Raw genomic sequence first — 14,474 nt, forward strand, 5'->3', positions numbered from 1 at the left:
ATCATCTGATCACTACCTTTGCTTACACCACGACTTTTGGAAGTTACTGATTGAAGTTACTGATTATGACTTTTCTAGTTCAATTTCCAGTCTACACAAACATATCCCACTTTATACCCACTACTTTTTTTAATTTATGATCTAATCTGAACCATTCACTTGCTATTCCTACGCTCTCATAATTTAGTTTTGCCTTTAGCAAGAAGCTAAATTTGTAAACTTTTCAAACTCTACACCTATTATGAACATTCAAATATGATTCTATAAAAGGGACATATGTGTGTTTATATATATATATATAGAAATTTTCAAAATAAATTAAGGAATGCGTTCTTCAATCATGTTGGAGGAATTTCTCTGGTCAAGATATTTAGTTGCATGTCCTAAAAAGAGTAAACTAGTGTGTGTATACTATGTTACTTTTTCCCAACAGTGTTCTGAATTTTTTTAAATTAAAAGGTTACGATATGAAGTTACAAGCGAGAATTAACCTATAACCTCCTATTTATTGGAGAATTATTCACTGTGTCTTTAGATACAATGTGATTGTTGTTTGGTAAACAAGAATTAGGCTAGTGTTGGCAGGCTACTAGTGATTTGGAATTTTAGATAGCTAGCTAAACATATTAATTAAGGCAGTGTTGTTTGGTATTTGCTTTGGTGATAGAAATTAAGAATGAAGGCAATTGATTCTGGTTGACATGTCACTTTACAAGGGAAGGGCCAATTTGGTCAAGAAGTAATTAGTCGTGCAATACTGTGTGATGTGTGCATTCGAGAGGGTTGGAATATTGGATTATGAATTGAGACCCATGTGAACCCTACACACTTGCCAACAAAATATCCCAACCCTACCTTTTACGCACACAGGCACAAATACAATACATTTAGATATATATAAAAAGTATATAATAAATGTATAACTGAGATAATATCATCCATACAGAATCACATTCTTTCTTTTTTTTTTTTTTGAAATATAGATAATCATAAATGCATAAATATAGACTATATACATTACAGCCTTTATACAGTGTAACATCATTGTCAAAATTTCCTTTGATTCTTTTGAAAGCTTTCTGCTTACATAATCCGATTTATGAAAGATGAATAAATTAAATTAGTCACTTATAACTAATCAGATAAGAGGCCATTCAGATCCTTTTTATGACCCAAAAAAAAAAACGAATATGTAGACGATATATTCGTTGACAGATATAAAAAGAGATGAGTAGATGAATATATATATAAATATATATATAATTATGAAACGTGAATTTCTTATACCATTCTTTCTATAAATACATGTAAATATAAATGGGAAAAAAAATCCAAATTGGATTTAAGAACCGAGTCTCAACCAATATATGAAAAATAAGTTCATCATGTGTGTATATATATTCATACATATATACTGCATCCGATATTTAATATAGGACCTTGTTTGACTTTTATTTTGGTTCTAAATATAAGATCCCAGTTCTCTTTGTCTCTAATATTTACGTATTTTTTTTCTAAGATAATCCTTCTAACAACAGTAGTTCTAGCCAATACACTTGATTAGTAAAAATATTTTAGGAAAGACAACACCTATTTATGACAAATAACTAACTTAATTTATTTTCTTAATCTCCTCAAATTAGTCAACTAGCTCTTATAATTAGTACTGGAGGTAGTATATTGACAGTGATTACTTAACTTATCTAGCTATCTCTTTTTCTTTAACAGACGATTGGATTTATTCAAGAGATTTTCTCCGTTCTTCTTTCCCCATTGGAAATTAAATTAAATTAAATTGACTTAATGACCTGAAACGGGGTGCATTAATGAGACTCCAATAAGTGTTTGAAGAAATTAAAAGGGACCAAAAGTGAGCTTGAGGTCATATATATCTGATCTGTTCAATTCTTTTCGACAGTACTGAAGAGCTCATTTTGGGGCCGGGAAAGGCTTTTTCCGTGTTTCCTGCTTCCTCTTCCTCATCTTCTCTTTCTTCTCCATGGCGGAAAGCTTATAACAACGCAAGTCACAAACAGCTCCAGCTGGAATCTTCTCTCTTTTTCTCTCTCCCCCCCCACGTAAGGTACAGTCCCGTTAAACTGAATTATTAAAGTTGGTCTGTTCGTTACTCTTTGCATTCAAGTGTTCTCAGTACCACTGATCCAAATGATCCTTGATTTGGCATAATTTTCCTGTCAGGCCATCGGATTTTGGCCTCGATTTTATTTCATAAACTTCGAATTTAGTGAATTCAGTTTCTTTGCCCTAATTCTGGAGCAAATTACACAACTTTTCTGCACCAGCTATGGAACTGTAAGCCAAACTGATTTCACCAAAGAATTACTCATTTTTTTATACTTGAACTTAGATCTCTATATCATGATTCTGAACAAACGCGAACGTTTTTCATATCTCTCCATGTATTGAGTATGCCAGAATTTCGGAAAACTGAAACAGACAGCATTAAAGATCATTTTTATATACCAATCCTATGAAATTAAACTTCTTTCTCATGTTTTAGAGCAGTTCGATCGACGAGGAGACTTCATAAGGTACTGTATTGGATGTTATGAAGAAGGAGACAACCAAAGAGAGATAATTAGAAAGAAGAAGATGAGTGAAGATTCAAGAGAAGGCTATTACAAAGCCAAGCAAGAGGGAGCTACCATGAACAACAAGATCGACAAATTCTCAAAGGTACCTTCTTCAAGACAGTGGCCTGGCTTTAGAAATCCAAGAATCGTACGAGTTTCTCGATCTTTCGGAGGAAAAGATAGGCATAGCAAAGTCTTCACCATAAGAGGACTAAGAGACAGAAGGATTAGGCTATCAGTTCCCACAGCAGTTCAGCTTTATGATCTTCAAGATAGGCTTGGATTTAGCCAACCCAGTAAGGTCATAGATTGGTTGCTTGAAGCCACAAAGTATGATATTGATAAGCTCCCACCTCTTCAAATGCCTTATGGCTTCCCTCAATTTCATCCACAAGCCCTACTTCCTCACCACCATGAACCAGCAATATCTTTGCACTCTTCTCTTGATATAGGATCTGTGTTTGAGAAAGGAAAGTGGGTCAAAGCAAGTGAAGAAGAAAATGAGGATAATGGGTTTGGTGAGATCCCATTTCAGAAGCATTTTCCCTCGGGGGCTCATCAGTACTATAATGGCATGCCATGTAATTATAACCCCTATCAGTTGGAACCTGCGAGCCTATCTTTATCCCAATTTGGAAGCCATGGATTAGTGTTTCCTTCACAGACAGAATATGCGAACACTCAAAGCAGTAGCGGCAACGGCGTGCAATTTTCATCTTCTTTGCCTGCTGTAGCACCACAACCTTCTGGTTCTAGTAAATTACTGTTTTGCCCACCTTCTTCTTCTTCTTCTGCTGCCACAGTACCCTCGTTTTTTCTTCCACATCAGATTGCCACCTCAGCAGAAGACAGTGATCCGAGGGGACAATTCAGGAACCATGTTCAGTTCTTGAGCTCGTCAAGTTCTCATGTACCAGCAGCAACTCCTAATTACCCTCACATTTCATGTCTGAAACCTCTCCCAGTACCATTTACTTCTAAGCTTCTTGATTCAGATCATAATAATAATCAACCAAACAAAGGAAGTACCCTTCCATTCATATCTCATAGTTGATATTGTAACCCTAAACAACTTCTTCATCATCATGCGAGATGCTTACTTCTTTTGGATATTCTTCAAAGCAGTCTGTCTATCAACATGCTGAAGCATGCTCCGTTTTATGAAGCTATATGGTGATGAATATACGAACGCACGCTCGTTTGTAAGTATGGCATTACTATATATACGTGTGTGTGTGAGATTATATTTGGGATATGGTTAAGTTTGAATCTGTGGTTTCTGGGTGCTACATATATATACCAGGTGTTGGCAAAACCATATTATTATGGGTGCAATTCAGAAAAAAAATAAAGCTAAAATGACGTTCATTTTGCTTTTATATGCATGCACTTATTTAATTGTTGGGAAAACCCACCACTTTGTTTTCTAATTTCTGTTCATTAGGGCAGTGTCGTCACAGAGAACTTTACCAATTAAGTATGCATCTTGAGATTTTGATCATTTTATATAATTACTTACTTTCATTTCGGAAATGCATCAAATGGATGATCAAGAAATAAGAAGTAACTAACCTTAAAAGCCAATCTCTTATTAGTTGAATCACCCTAACAATTAACCATATATATTATAGGAGAATTTAACTAGGTTTTTAGATAGTTAATAAAGACAGTAATCAATTCATCACGCTACGTACATACCTGGAGAGAGAAGGATCACATACAAGAAAATCCCAGGATGTAGAGGTATATACGTGTGATGTAGATAATTTTATGGACTTGTTGCTTTTAGGCTCAATATGTTTACGAATGTATAATTGAAAAAGCTCACACAATATAGCTACGTACACAGAAGCAGCTCTGTTACACACACACACACACACTGATGTAGTATTGTTGAGCTTGAAAGCAAGAGTGTGTGTGTGTGTGTGTGTATAGCTAGGCATATAAGTAGATGAGGAAAAAGGCTGCTGAAATGCATGCTAGCTAGCTGCTTATATAATTAATGAGAAAGCTGAGTATGTGTTTGTATTATTATTGATTATGTTGCTTCAACTTTAAAACCCTTTTATTTACTCATTCTACTTTATAGAAGCATTGAGAAAACCGAAGCAAATAGAGTTATATTATTGGTCATTATTTCAATTTGGCAAAGCCTGACTAGTGAGAAGGATTACCCATGCAAGGTAAATTTTAAAGCTTCGTACGTATGCCTTGGGTTAATTTGCATAGTAACTGCAGGATAGTCAGTTAGCTGTTTTACGGTCAGGATCATATAGATGGGGTTCTTTTGTTTTCTGCTTTAATGCTATTAGGGTACTGTGTCTACCTTATAAAAGAGGTTAATTTACATGCCACGCCTATATATTCTGGAACTTTTTTTTTTTGGAAAAAAAATAACTGCATGCTATCATACTATTATTATTAAATTATAAAAATATTTGTCTAACGTTGTCTGGTCGCAATTGGTTAGGACGGTTTGAATACTAAGAAATGACGATGATTTAATTATTGCTGGTGGAGACTCTAATTTAAAGAGAGAACTTTACTAGTGTGTATATTCACACATAGTTTCGAAAGATATAAATAATCTTTTCTTGCACCAAATAAAATTAAGAAGCCAGCAGCGTATACTTCTAGCATACATAAACAAAAATAAGTTATTCGTCGTTTCTCACTAAGAAGCTTGATATGTATAAAAATTATTTGTCCATATCTAGCTAGCTAACATTATTAACATGCAATCATATATATATGTGTGTGTGTGTGTGTGTGTAGAAGATGCAAAATAAATGGTGACTTGATAGAGAACTTGTGAGAGGCTTGTAGGGTTAATTAACATATCTCATCAATTCTAGAAATTTTCAGTTAATAATCAAAACTCTCATAATATATTGCATACATACGCAAGGTTCAATAAAGTACGTACCTAACTGAACGAAATTAAATATCACCATTACTAGTCATATGTACTATACATCAAATTATTAAATTAGGCCCACTACTAAATTAATTGTGGGCATGCAGAAACAACTTTTGCAACGATTGTTAAATTCGTCGCTAGTTAATCTCTCTCTCTCTCTCTCTCATATGCATGCAGCTAGCTACAGCAAAACATGCATTAGAGGGTCTGCTGAAAACCTACTACCTTAGTTTTTATCCAACTAAATACGATCAAAACGACCACAATATATTTTACACACACACACACACACCTTAATTTGAAACATGATGAAGAAATATATATTGAAAGGGAAAAAAGGGGAAAATGAGTCCAAATATCAAGGACTGATGATGGACCTCTTTTTAAGATAGGGATAAGACAGTATGTGGCAGAGGAGTGTTCATGTGTGTGCCCTATTTGCACAGCATGTATATTGATGAATTACGCAGAGAAGCATCCATATATATCCCGTGCACAAAGTGGAAAAGGAAGGGATTGATTATAATATATTATTGTTTTTGGAATCTGCAGTTGTCTGACACTGAAAAGGAAGGAACATAAAATCACAAGAAGCAGAGACTGAATTATCAGACATATAAGCAGTCTCTGCATCAATGCGCAATAATATATCACAAGATCCAAGAACAGCGAAATTAAATTCAAGCAGACCCAGTTATGCATCGCTGCACATTATAGGGTCTTAAAAGCCTTCTTCAACTTGGGGTGGCTTCAAACACAGTTAGAAAACGACCAAAGAATACACACATATACATATATACATACCACATACACTTGTTTTTTCTTCTCGATATGAAGTTTCTGCAGTAAAAGGTCTATGATATTTATGACTACTTTTCTAAAATCCTTTAACATGTGTAATTGTCATAAGAACTATTTTAGAGGGAAAATAAATAAATATGTGAGAAAAAATAGATTAAGATCTTATGTTTGGAACCAAATTAAATATCCAATTAGATCTTATATATATCTAAGACCGAAGGGAGTATAATATTGTGACTTATGCATGACTTCTTTAAGTTTGAATATATATGATGACGAAAATAAAGTCAATTAAGAACGCATACTCATTTTGATCTCCAATGTAAATTAATAACTTAGTGGAGAGTACTCATAGTGAAAAATGCAAGTCATATATTGTAAAATATTTGGATTATTAAATATTTTTCTAGTAAATATACCTCATTAATCAGCGAGGGAGAGAGATTAATGATAGTAAATTTATGTAAGAAGGTAAAGTATTTATCAAGAGAAATTCTTCAAAACAAAACAACTGCGGTAAATTTAAGAAGTTAAGCTATCTTTAACAACTTATCTTAATATCAGTGAAGTAATTTAGTTGTGACATACACACAAACTCAAGACCATAGGTAGTAATTAGCTTTTCCAACAAGAGATAAATATGAGTACGGTGATACAATGTTGGAAACAAATTAAAAAGGGGCTGTATATATATATATATATATATATGTCAGCACTATAGTCTAAGCTAGTTAAATATATATTAATTAATGTGATTCTCTGAAAATGAAGTATATAAAACTTCAACATGAGGAGCTTGTTAAATGGGTCATGTCCTGGAGAAGTTGGGAGTTTTCACTTTCAAAGACCATTGAATGAATGTAGAAATGGACAAAAATTAATCCTTGGGTGCTTTAGTAGGTGGGTGTGTGCGTTGTGCATGCGCTTTGTAGGCGTGCAGAGATGAATACATCTTTTGGCCTTCTGTACAAAAGCAAAACAATTTATGTGTGGTCCTTAATTGCTCTTTATAACTAAAACAAGGGACCACTTTTGTTTTCCAGAAAGAACGAACCGCATTCATATATCATCATTCATCATAATAGCTTTGGTTGATTTTTTCCCCCTCGGAGTTTAATTAGGACTATGAAGTCATGCATGTATAGAGAGTATCTCATAAGATTCACAGTTTCCAGAAAATTTGAAGGACTTCATTGCCTCACCAAGACATGATGAGAATATAGGTGGTTCTGGGAGGATTTGGATTCTATTTTTAATTTTAACATTTTGAAATGAGGCCACATTTTTTATTTGAAAAAAAATAGCGTGGAAGCTTAGCAGAACGAGAACATGCCCTTCAACGATAAAAGACAAAAGTAGCGTTTGTAGCTTCCGCTGCCCTTCAACGATGAAAGGAAGCCCCCGGCGAGGATCGAACTCGCGACCTTTCGCTTACGAAGCGAACGCACTACCACTATGCTACGGAGGCCTGGTGATATTTTCGCCCACTAAAAATTTAGTTATTGTAATTGATGCTATATCAATTCTGACGGAATTTACGGGTTATCTATTTGTAATGTCATGCCCACAAAACTACATGCGCACACACGCAGAGAGACGCTCAACTCTTGAAATTCACAATATTGTTAAAAGTCAGTTTCTTTGGTTTTTTTATGGTAACTCCCCCCCCCCCCCAAAAAAAAAAAAAAGAAGGAAAAAGCTATCTGTTCTCCTACATCTTTAACTCACACAAGAACCGTAATATTCTGAAGGACACTTGTTGAGAAAGTTTCAACGCTGTCGGTAGCGTCATGTGACCCTTGAAGGAGGAAACTTTATTTTCCCTTCTATCACTATCATTCGCCAGTTTCTTGTATCCAATTAATTTCATTGACACGTAGAACTTGTAAACACCCGGGACGGAAGTTGGGGAAACATGTGGCTGCTTCTGAGCGAGAGATATTTGAGAGCGTGTATGCTCCAAGTTTATCCCAAGTTAATAATTTTTGTACAGCTCCCCGAAAATAGTCGAGGCTCCTTTATATTGTGTGCGAGCGCATGACCTTGAATATGAGAAAAATATAAACTTCTACCCCAGAGTGAGAGGAACAAAAAAAATAAAAAACAAAAATGAAAATTTGGTTTACATTACGTTGGTCTTCGTTGGTAAATATCTGCAATGCTGAACCAAACATGCAAAACTGTTACATACGCTTCAATATAAGAATTAGTATTATGATCAAAGCCCCATCACTGAAATATTATCAAAGCATCATATCAGACATTACCGTGAAATGCATGAGCAATCGAGCATTACATGGGTAGGAGGATCCCTGAAAGTTTGACTGTTAGTGTACATGGAATAATCAGTCAAGTGACTCATAACCCTTTTGCATTGATTCCTGATGTTCATTTAACAGGGCATTTGCACAGAACAATAAGATATCTCTGGGAACAAAATAGGTAACGTATTGCAAAATTACACTTTCTCTAACTTGTGTCAGAACAGAACTCAAAAGACCTAATAACAAGATTCAGTGTGTACTTCCCTAGGTTGGAAGTCAAGTACTGTAAAACTATATGTAACACCTAAACACGTCTGACTTAAACAGCAGGCACATATATAATCAATACAATGTAAAATCAGAACCAAAACCCAAGTCATCAGAGACTAACAAAAAACTCTCCATTGCATTAAGGGCTTTGCCCTTAATTGGTCAGTAAGATCTTCGCTCCCAGCTAGAAGAGGTTCTGAAATCATTGGAGGCATTTACACTATCTATAACTTTGCGATAATAACGCCAGGATGGATTTGCTTCCCTTATCGGGCGTTGGCCAAATGGATTTGAAGCCACATACTCTCGAACATCTTCAGCCATTGCCAGCCCTTCAAGATAAGTCCGAAGATCACCTCCAGGTCCTGTGGCGACCAGAAAAGAATGCTATTGCCTTTATATACACGTCAGTGTTGTCAAGGAACTAAAACAATCTCCGGCCTATCAAAAGAGAAAAAGGAAAAAGATGTTTTTTTTTTTCTTTTTTTGGGGGGGGGGGGGATCAGAGGATTCTCACCTAACGATGAGTCTCTGAGATCTCGGTAACGGTAAGAATAAGGAAATATCGCGGTGTTCATCTGAATACGATTAGCACAAAGAAGGTAAGCAAGAGCAGGAGATACTATACAAGACTGTAGCCAGGCCTTATAAACCAATAAAAAATATTGCGGCTTACTGGATTAACTAGTGCCTTGTGAGGAGAGTCATCCAACAATAAAGTGTTTGACTCATTGAACTCTCCCTTGTCCCATGGAAGACCAGGTTCAAGCTTTTCCCACAACTTTCTAAGTTCCTTCAACACAAGGGGTTTGTCTCTGTTCTCAACGGTGCTGAAGGCTGTCATAGTACAGTGGGACTGATTCTGCAAACCCCATCATAGAAAACTCAATAGAGTCTAGAAAGATTTTATGCAAAGTGAATAACTAACTGTCATTATTTAATCAGCCGCATCTTTAGCAACAATTCTATGCGAGAAAGAAAGCTCCTTCCCCACTACAATATTAGTTGACCAGCAAGATCGTCTCCGTAACAAGAAGAAAGAATGCATAAATCATAATAAGTGCTCAACCTCTTACCTCCTTAAAAAGCTATTTAGAGTAAAAATAAGCATGCATTACAAAATATACATCTTAATAATGTCCTGAGGGAAGAAATTATATAACGTGACTGCTTGAGTTTATCACCTAACCAAAAACCCCAGCAAAAGATATGCTTCAAACAAAAATAGTTCGACAGTTTACCCAACAAAAGAGTAGCTTGGATGCAGACTTCCCCATAAGAAACTGGATCGCAGCATCAACATTATTCCTGACAATGATCAGATGCAAGTGTGAAAGAACAATTTTCTACATAGATTTGTAAATCCAACATCTCTGATGCTGAAATGCTAATTCAGTACAGCATTGCAGTTTAACCGTACGTCATATTAATAAACAAAAGCAAGCAATCATGTAACATCAGTGAAAGATTGGCAAATACTTGTGTCTTGATGACCAAACACCCACGTGAAATTTGTCAAAGCAGAAATTTAGAAAATCATCACAAAAGGGCCTCTTGAAAACTGCAAGAAGAAAAAAGCAACATATCAGTCAAATTCAATCAAACTTTATATGGGTTTCAAGTCAAAAGACAACAGAAAACAAAACAAGATATTTGACCTGATTTCTTAGAAATCCATGCATCCGGTTCATATCCAAAAGGAACATGATCAACAAAGTCAGCAAGCAATCCATTCACGTCAAGAACAAGAAGCTTCTTCTTTGAGTGGCTAGTAATAGTTCTATCTAGTGGAAAGTGTGATATCATGGAATGATCATCTTTGTTGCAGACTAAGCTTGAATCAGAAACATCACCAGAAGAAGACACATCATTTCTCAAAAATTCAACAGCACTCAGCTTTCTACCATTATCCTCTTCAAGTTGCACCTCAGGGATGTCCATAACAGGCACATCAGTTATCATTTCCTCTGAACCTCCAGCATTTGAGGTAACTTGGTTAGCTTTAGTTTCTCCATCCACCAAGTCAACTGCCAAAGGTTCATCAGAAATTTTATTTGAATAATTTTTATTATCAAATGGTTCCACGTCGTAATTTACACAACTGGAGCCAACTAATTATCCCATAATCATCATGTTTCTTCATCAGATTTTTTAGCATAACCATTGTTATCATCAAGTCCATGTTCATAAGAGATTCAATAGAGTTTTGTTTTGGCTATTGAGGACTTAAAACAACCCTTCTTCTTTACCCAAGCTTGGAACAGTTATAAATTGTATCTTGCACTATGTTCAAATTTGACACTTCTGAGATAGATTCTTTGATAAAATGCTCACCATTTACTAAAATTGAGCAGGATCTGCTGCTTGCTCCCTGAAGATCCAACTTTGAATCGCTGTTCTCTTCTGTAGCCTTTTCAAGCTTATTTTGCTCCTTTCCCACATTTTCTTCAGAACAGTTGCTTCCTGCATGTAAATTTCCTGTTACAGCATTGATGAATAACTATTGAACTAGATGCGATGGAACTATATGTACAGCAGGGACAGAAGTGTCAGTTGAAAAGGTATCAACAATACCATTAAGGTTGCTGATAGTGGCATTATGTATTGGACTCGAACTTTTCCTTCTCTTACTCGTTGTCAAGCTTACTTCTGCACTTCTTTGAGAACTTGACAAATCAGTCATAGTTGAAGAGTCTTTACATGAGTCTTTTCTAGCACCATCAGTCTCCATGAAAGAACCTTCTGGCAAAAAGTCAGGACCTGTATCTATGTTTTCAAAAATACCGTCTCTTTTCCGCTTTGTCGAGCTTCCTTCTAGACTGTTTTGGGAACTTGACAAATCAGTCATCAATGGAGAATCTTTACACAAGTCTTTTATAGTACCATCAACTTTGATTGAAGAAGCTTCCAATGAAAAATCGGGACCCATATCTACCAGTTCACCAACATTATCTCCTTTCTGCTTTGCCAAGCTTTCTTCTGCACATCTTTGGGAACTTGACACATCAGTCACAGCTGGAGACTCTTCACACGAGTCTTTTGTAATAGTGTTGGTAGTCATTGAAGAACCTTCCAGCAACGAATCAGGATCTATGTCAAATAGTTCGACTTCTTTAGTTTACAAGAATCTTCCAAATTATTATTACATCAGACTATGCATATGTTATTCACTACATCATTTTCTATAGGGCCTCCTAAACTAATAGTACAAAAAACACGAGAATCCTCCAGAACAGAATCTCTAAGAGTACCTCCTAAAATATTCATGAGGAGAGACTACAAATTCATTAGCATAGCAGTAGGATTAATCAAAACATTACCCTGTAAAACATCTAATTCAACATTCAATATTTTCAGGAAGCTTAACTCCGTATCACTTTTCTTGATATTTTTCTTTTTGATGTCAAAATAATGTCTACGTTGACCATAGGAGTCAAACTCACTTTCCAGACCTTTCAAAAAGGTAAATTCGTTACGTAGTACCCAGTGTTCACCTTATCTGTTGTTTTATAGGTCGCTACTCGCTAGTTAAGCATAAAATACAATATCTACAATATCTCCCGTTTAAATTCAGCTCTCCATCTTACCACAAGATGCAATGCATAACTCCAGCTTCCCGATGCTATACCATTCTCAAATAAACATCTTCCCCCAACCAAGCATTTTTCCTCATCAATCTTCAGTAATCATTGTTCATATCAATCCAGAAATAAGCTTTAACGAACTCATCTAGTTCAATTCCAGCAACATGAGTCAGCAATTATTATATTATCTTTCTGCCCTTTACTGAGATGCCTGTAACAATTGTGAGTTCAAGAAAAGATTAGCCTACGATGACCAACTGAACTTTCAAACCCATTGTACTCATATCACTGCCTTGAATGTTAGGCGCAGAGTACAGGGCAAAAACACCAAGGCAATCTAATACGATGATGTTGGTTGAAAAGTCAGCAGAAATGATGTCCTAGAGGAACCGAGAGCTAATCAGCAGCAGAAAGTAGATAGCAGAGCAATACGAAGTAAATTACAGAGAAAATGGAGGAAAATGAACCTGAATGGCAGGCGCAAATCGAGGGGAAAGAGAGGAATGTGCCAATAAGCAGTTAATCAGAGACGCCAACACAGAAGAAGAACAAGAAAACGGTGGAAGTGAGAGCGCCGAAAAGGAGCAAGAAAGGACAGCGACAATGAGGAAAATCGATCGCTCTGAGGCCCTAAGGAGGGATTGAAGGGCGGCTTCCCTTTTCAGTCCAAACAATCAGGACAATGGACTCTATCCCAGTGAGGATTTAAGGATTTTGAAACAGTTAAGATGGACAAGATCAAAAAAACCAATTTTCCTGTCAAAAAAATAATAAATAAATAAAATAGATCACCCAACAGATTAACATACCTTGATAATTTTTATGTCAAGTTTGTTGTTTTTTTTTTTTGCTGTAAATAACTCTGTAAGCATTTTGAATAACTTCAACTATTTCACTAAAAAAAACAGTTGGAGGATTCTATTCTAACATGTCATGGAAGAAGAGGATCTGGACAAAAGATATATACAGTAATGGGTCCCACTTATCAAATGAAATCTAGAACTTCTTTTAGTTCAATATGATCACATCATACTTCAAACTTTAAATAAATTTTTATTTAAAATTATCAAATTCACAAATTTAAATAAATTTTTTTTAAAAATATATTTGTTATATAAATTTTTATAACAGATGCTATTGTGTGAAAATTTATACATAATTTTATTTCTCTAACCACTTTGAATAACTTCAACTACTTCATAAAAAAGAGGCATATATGGAGGAGAAAGAAGAGGATTTTGTGAGAAAAAAAAGCTAGACAAAAAAACATATAGTGATGAGTTCCATTTATCAAATCAAACCTAAAACTTCTATTTAGTTATTTTGAGTCATGCATGACATTGCCAAACTTTGATTTTTAAGTAAATTTTTGTTGCCAAACTTTGAATTTTAAGTAATTTTTTTGTTAAAATCTATTAAACTTATGAGTTTATTTAAATAAATTTAAAAGATAGGTTTGTAATGTAAACTCTTAGAATAAATACTTTTAAAAAAAATTATTTTTATTAATAATTAATTAAAACTATCAAAATATACAATCATCAATATTCTTTTCATAACTTTTTGAGTAAATTATCTTGCAATTCCACACAAATAATCTAATTACTAAAAAGTCCACTGAGTTATCAATATATTATGATCTATTGTTATTATTGTTGCATGGAATATTGTTATTATCACAAGACTCATTTGTTGGGAGAGCATAGTAATTTTCTTAATTTTTTTTTTTGTCGAACCTCGCACTTGAGACATTCAATCAATCAATTTAAGGTAAAAATATTAGAGAATAGAATCCATAATATAATATAAAATTCAGAAATTTGCAATATATAAAAGGAGACCCGTATAATAATTCAAAACAAATCCATATTGATGTTCAAATTTATTTTATCTTTTTTTTTTGCCACCACAAATTTATTTTTATCATCAATAAATAATTTTTATGATCAACAACACAAATACATCGAGTTTTGCCAGAGGAGCACGGCATAAAAGATAGCAAATTAATTATGATAACTTTTAGGATGTACTGCGAAATCCG

General features: G+C 34.7%; 2 protein-coding genes and 1 non-coding gene across 6 annotated transcripts; 1 reads left to right on the plus strand and 2 right to left on the minus strand.

The window, feature by feature from the left end:
- The first annotated feature begins 1,949 nt into the window (after positions 1–1,949).
- LOC114713328 (transcription factor TCP17) lies at positions 1,950–3,970 on the plus strand. The gene is made up of 2 exons (XM_028897948.1): positions 1,950–2,078; positions 2,527–3,970. Exon 2 carries the CDS (start codon positions 2,614–2,616, stop codon positions 3,646–3,648), a length of 1,035 nt encoding a protein of 344 aa, XP_028753781.1. The 5' UTR covers positions 1,950–2,078; positions 2,527–2,613; the 3' UTR covers positions 3,649–3,970.
- A 3,741-nt stretch (positions 3,971–7,711) lies between these two features.
- TRNAT-CGU (transfer RNA threonine (anticodon CGU)) lies at positions 7,712–7,783 on the minus strand. Its single transcript has one exon. It is a non-coding gene; the product is annotated as a tRNA-Thr (tRNA).
- Positions 7,784–8,669: 886 nt separating this feature from the next.
- Positions 8,670–13,109, minus strand: LOC114713342 (uncharacterized). 4 transcript variants are annotated; one of them, XM_028897970.1, is made up of 10 exons: positions 12,901–13,109; positions 12,437–12,644; positions 11,424–11,918; positions 11,184–11,327; positions 10,508–10,876; positions 10,329–10,410; positions 10,091–10,157; positions 9,526–9,711; positions 9,367–9,427; positions 8,670–9,214 (listed from the first exon to the last, which is right to left on the minus strand). In XM_028897970.1, the coding sequence occupies exons 3-10, from the start codon at positions 11,908–11,910 to the stop codon at positions 9,012–9,014; spliced, it is 1,599 nt and encodes a 532-aa protein (XP_028753803.1). In that variant the 5' UTR covers positions 11,911–11,918; positions 12,437–12,644; positions 12,901–13,109; the 3' UTR covers positions 8,670–9,011. The 4 variants fall into 4 exon arrangements, with proteins under 4 accessions (XP_028753803.1, XP_028753805.1, XP_028753802.1 ...); XM_028897972.1 differs by having other exon boundaries at positions 11,184–11,312; positions 11,424–11,939; XM_028897969.1 differs by having other exon boundaries at positions 11,424–11,939.
- Positions 13,110–14,474: the final 1,365 nt, after the last annotated feature.

The sequence above is a fragment of the Neltuma alba genome, unplaced genomic scaffold, assembly GCF_004799145.2.
Source record: "Neltuma alba isolate B1F8T4 unplaced genomic scaffold, ASM479914v2 tig00011422_pilon, whole genome shotgun sequence".
In the NCBI taxonomy this organism is placed as follows: Eukaryota; Viridiplantae; Streptophyta; class Magnoliopsida; order Fabales; family Fabaceae; genus Neltuma; species Neltuma alba.

Excerpts from the sequence above, each read along its gene's own strand:
- LOC114713328 (XM_028897948.1), top strand. The coding sequence starts at position 2,614 with ATGAGTGAAGATTCAAGAGAAGGCTATTACAAAGCCAAGCAAGAGGGA.
- LOC114713342 (XM_028897971.1), bottom strand. The coding sequence starts at position 11,910 with ATGACTACCAACACTATTACAAAAGACTCGTGTGAAGAGTCTCCAGCT. Across the intron at positions 11,328-11,423 it reads CACTATCAGCAACCTTAATG|GAAATTTACATGCAGGAAGC; the intron begins GTATTGTTGATA and ends ATGCTGTAACAG. Across the intron at positions 10,877-11,183 it reads CTGCTCAATTTTAGTAAATG|TTGACTTGGTGGATGGAGAA; the intron begins GTGAGCATTTTA and ends AACCTTTGGCAG.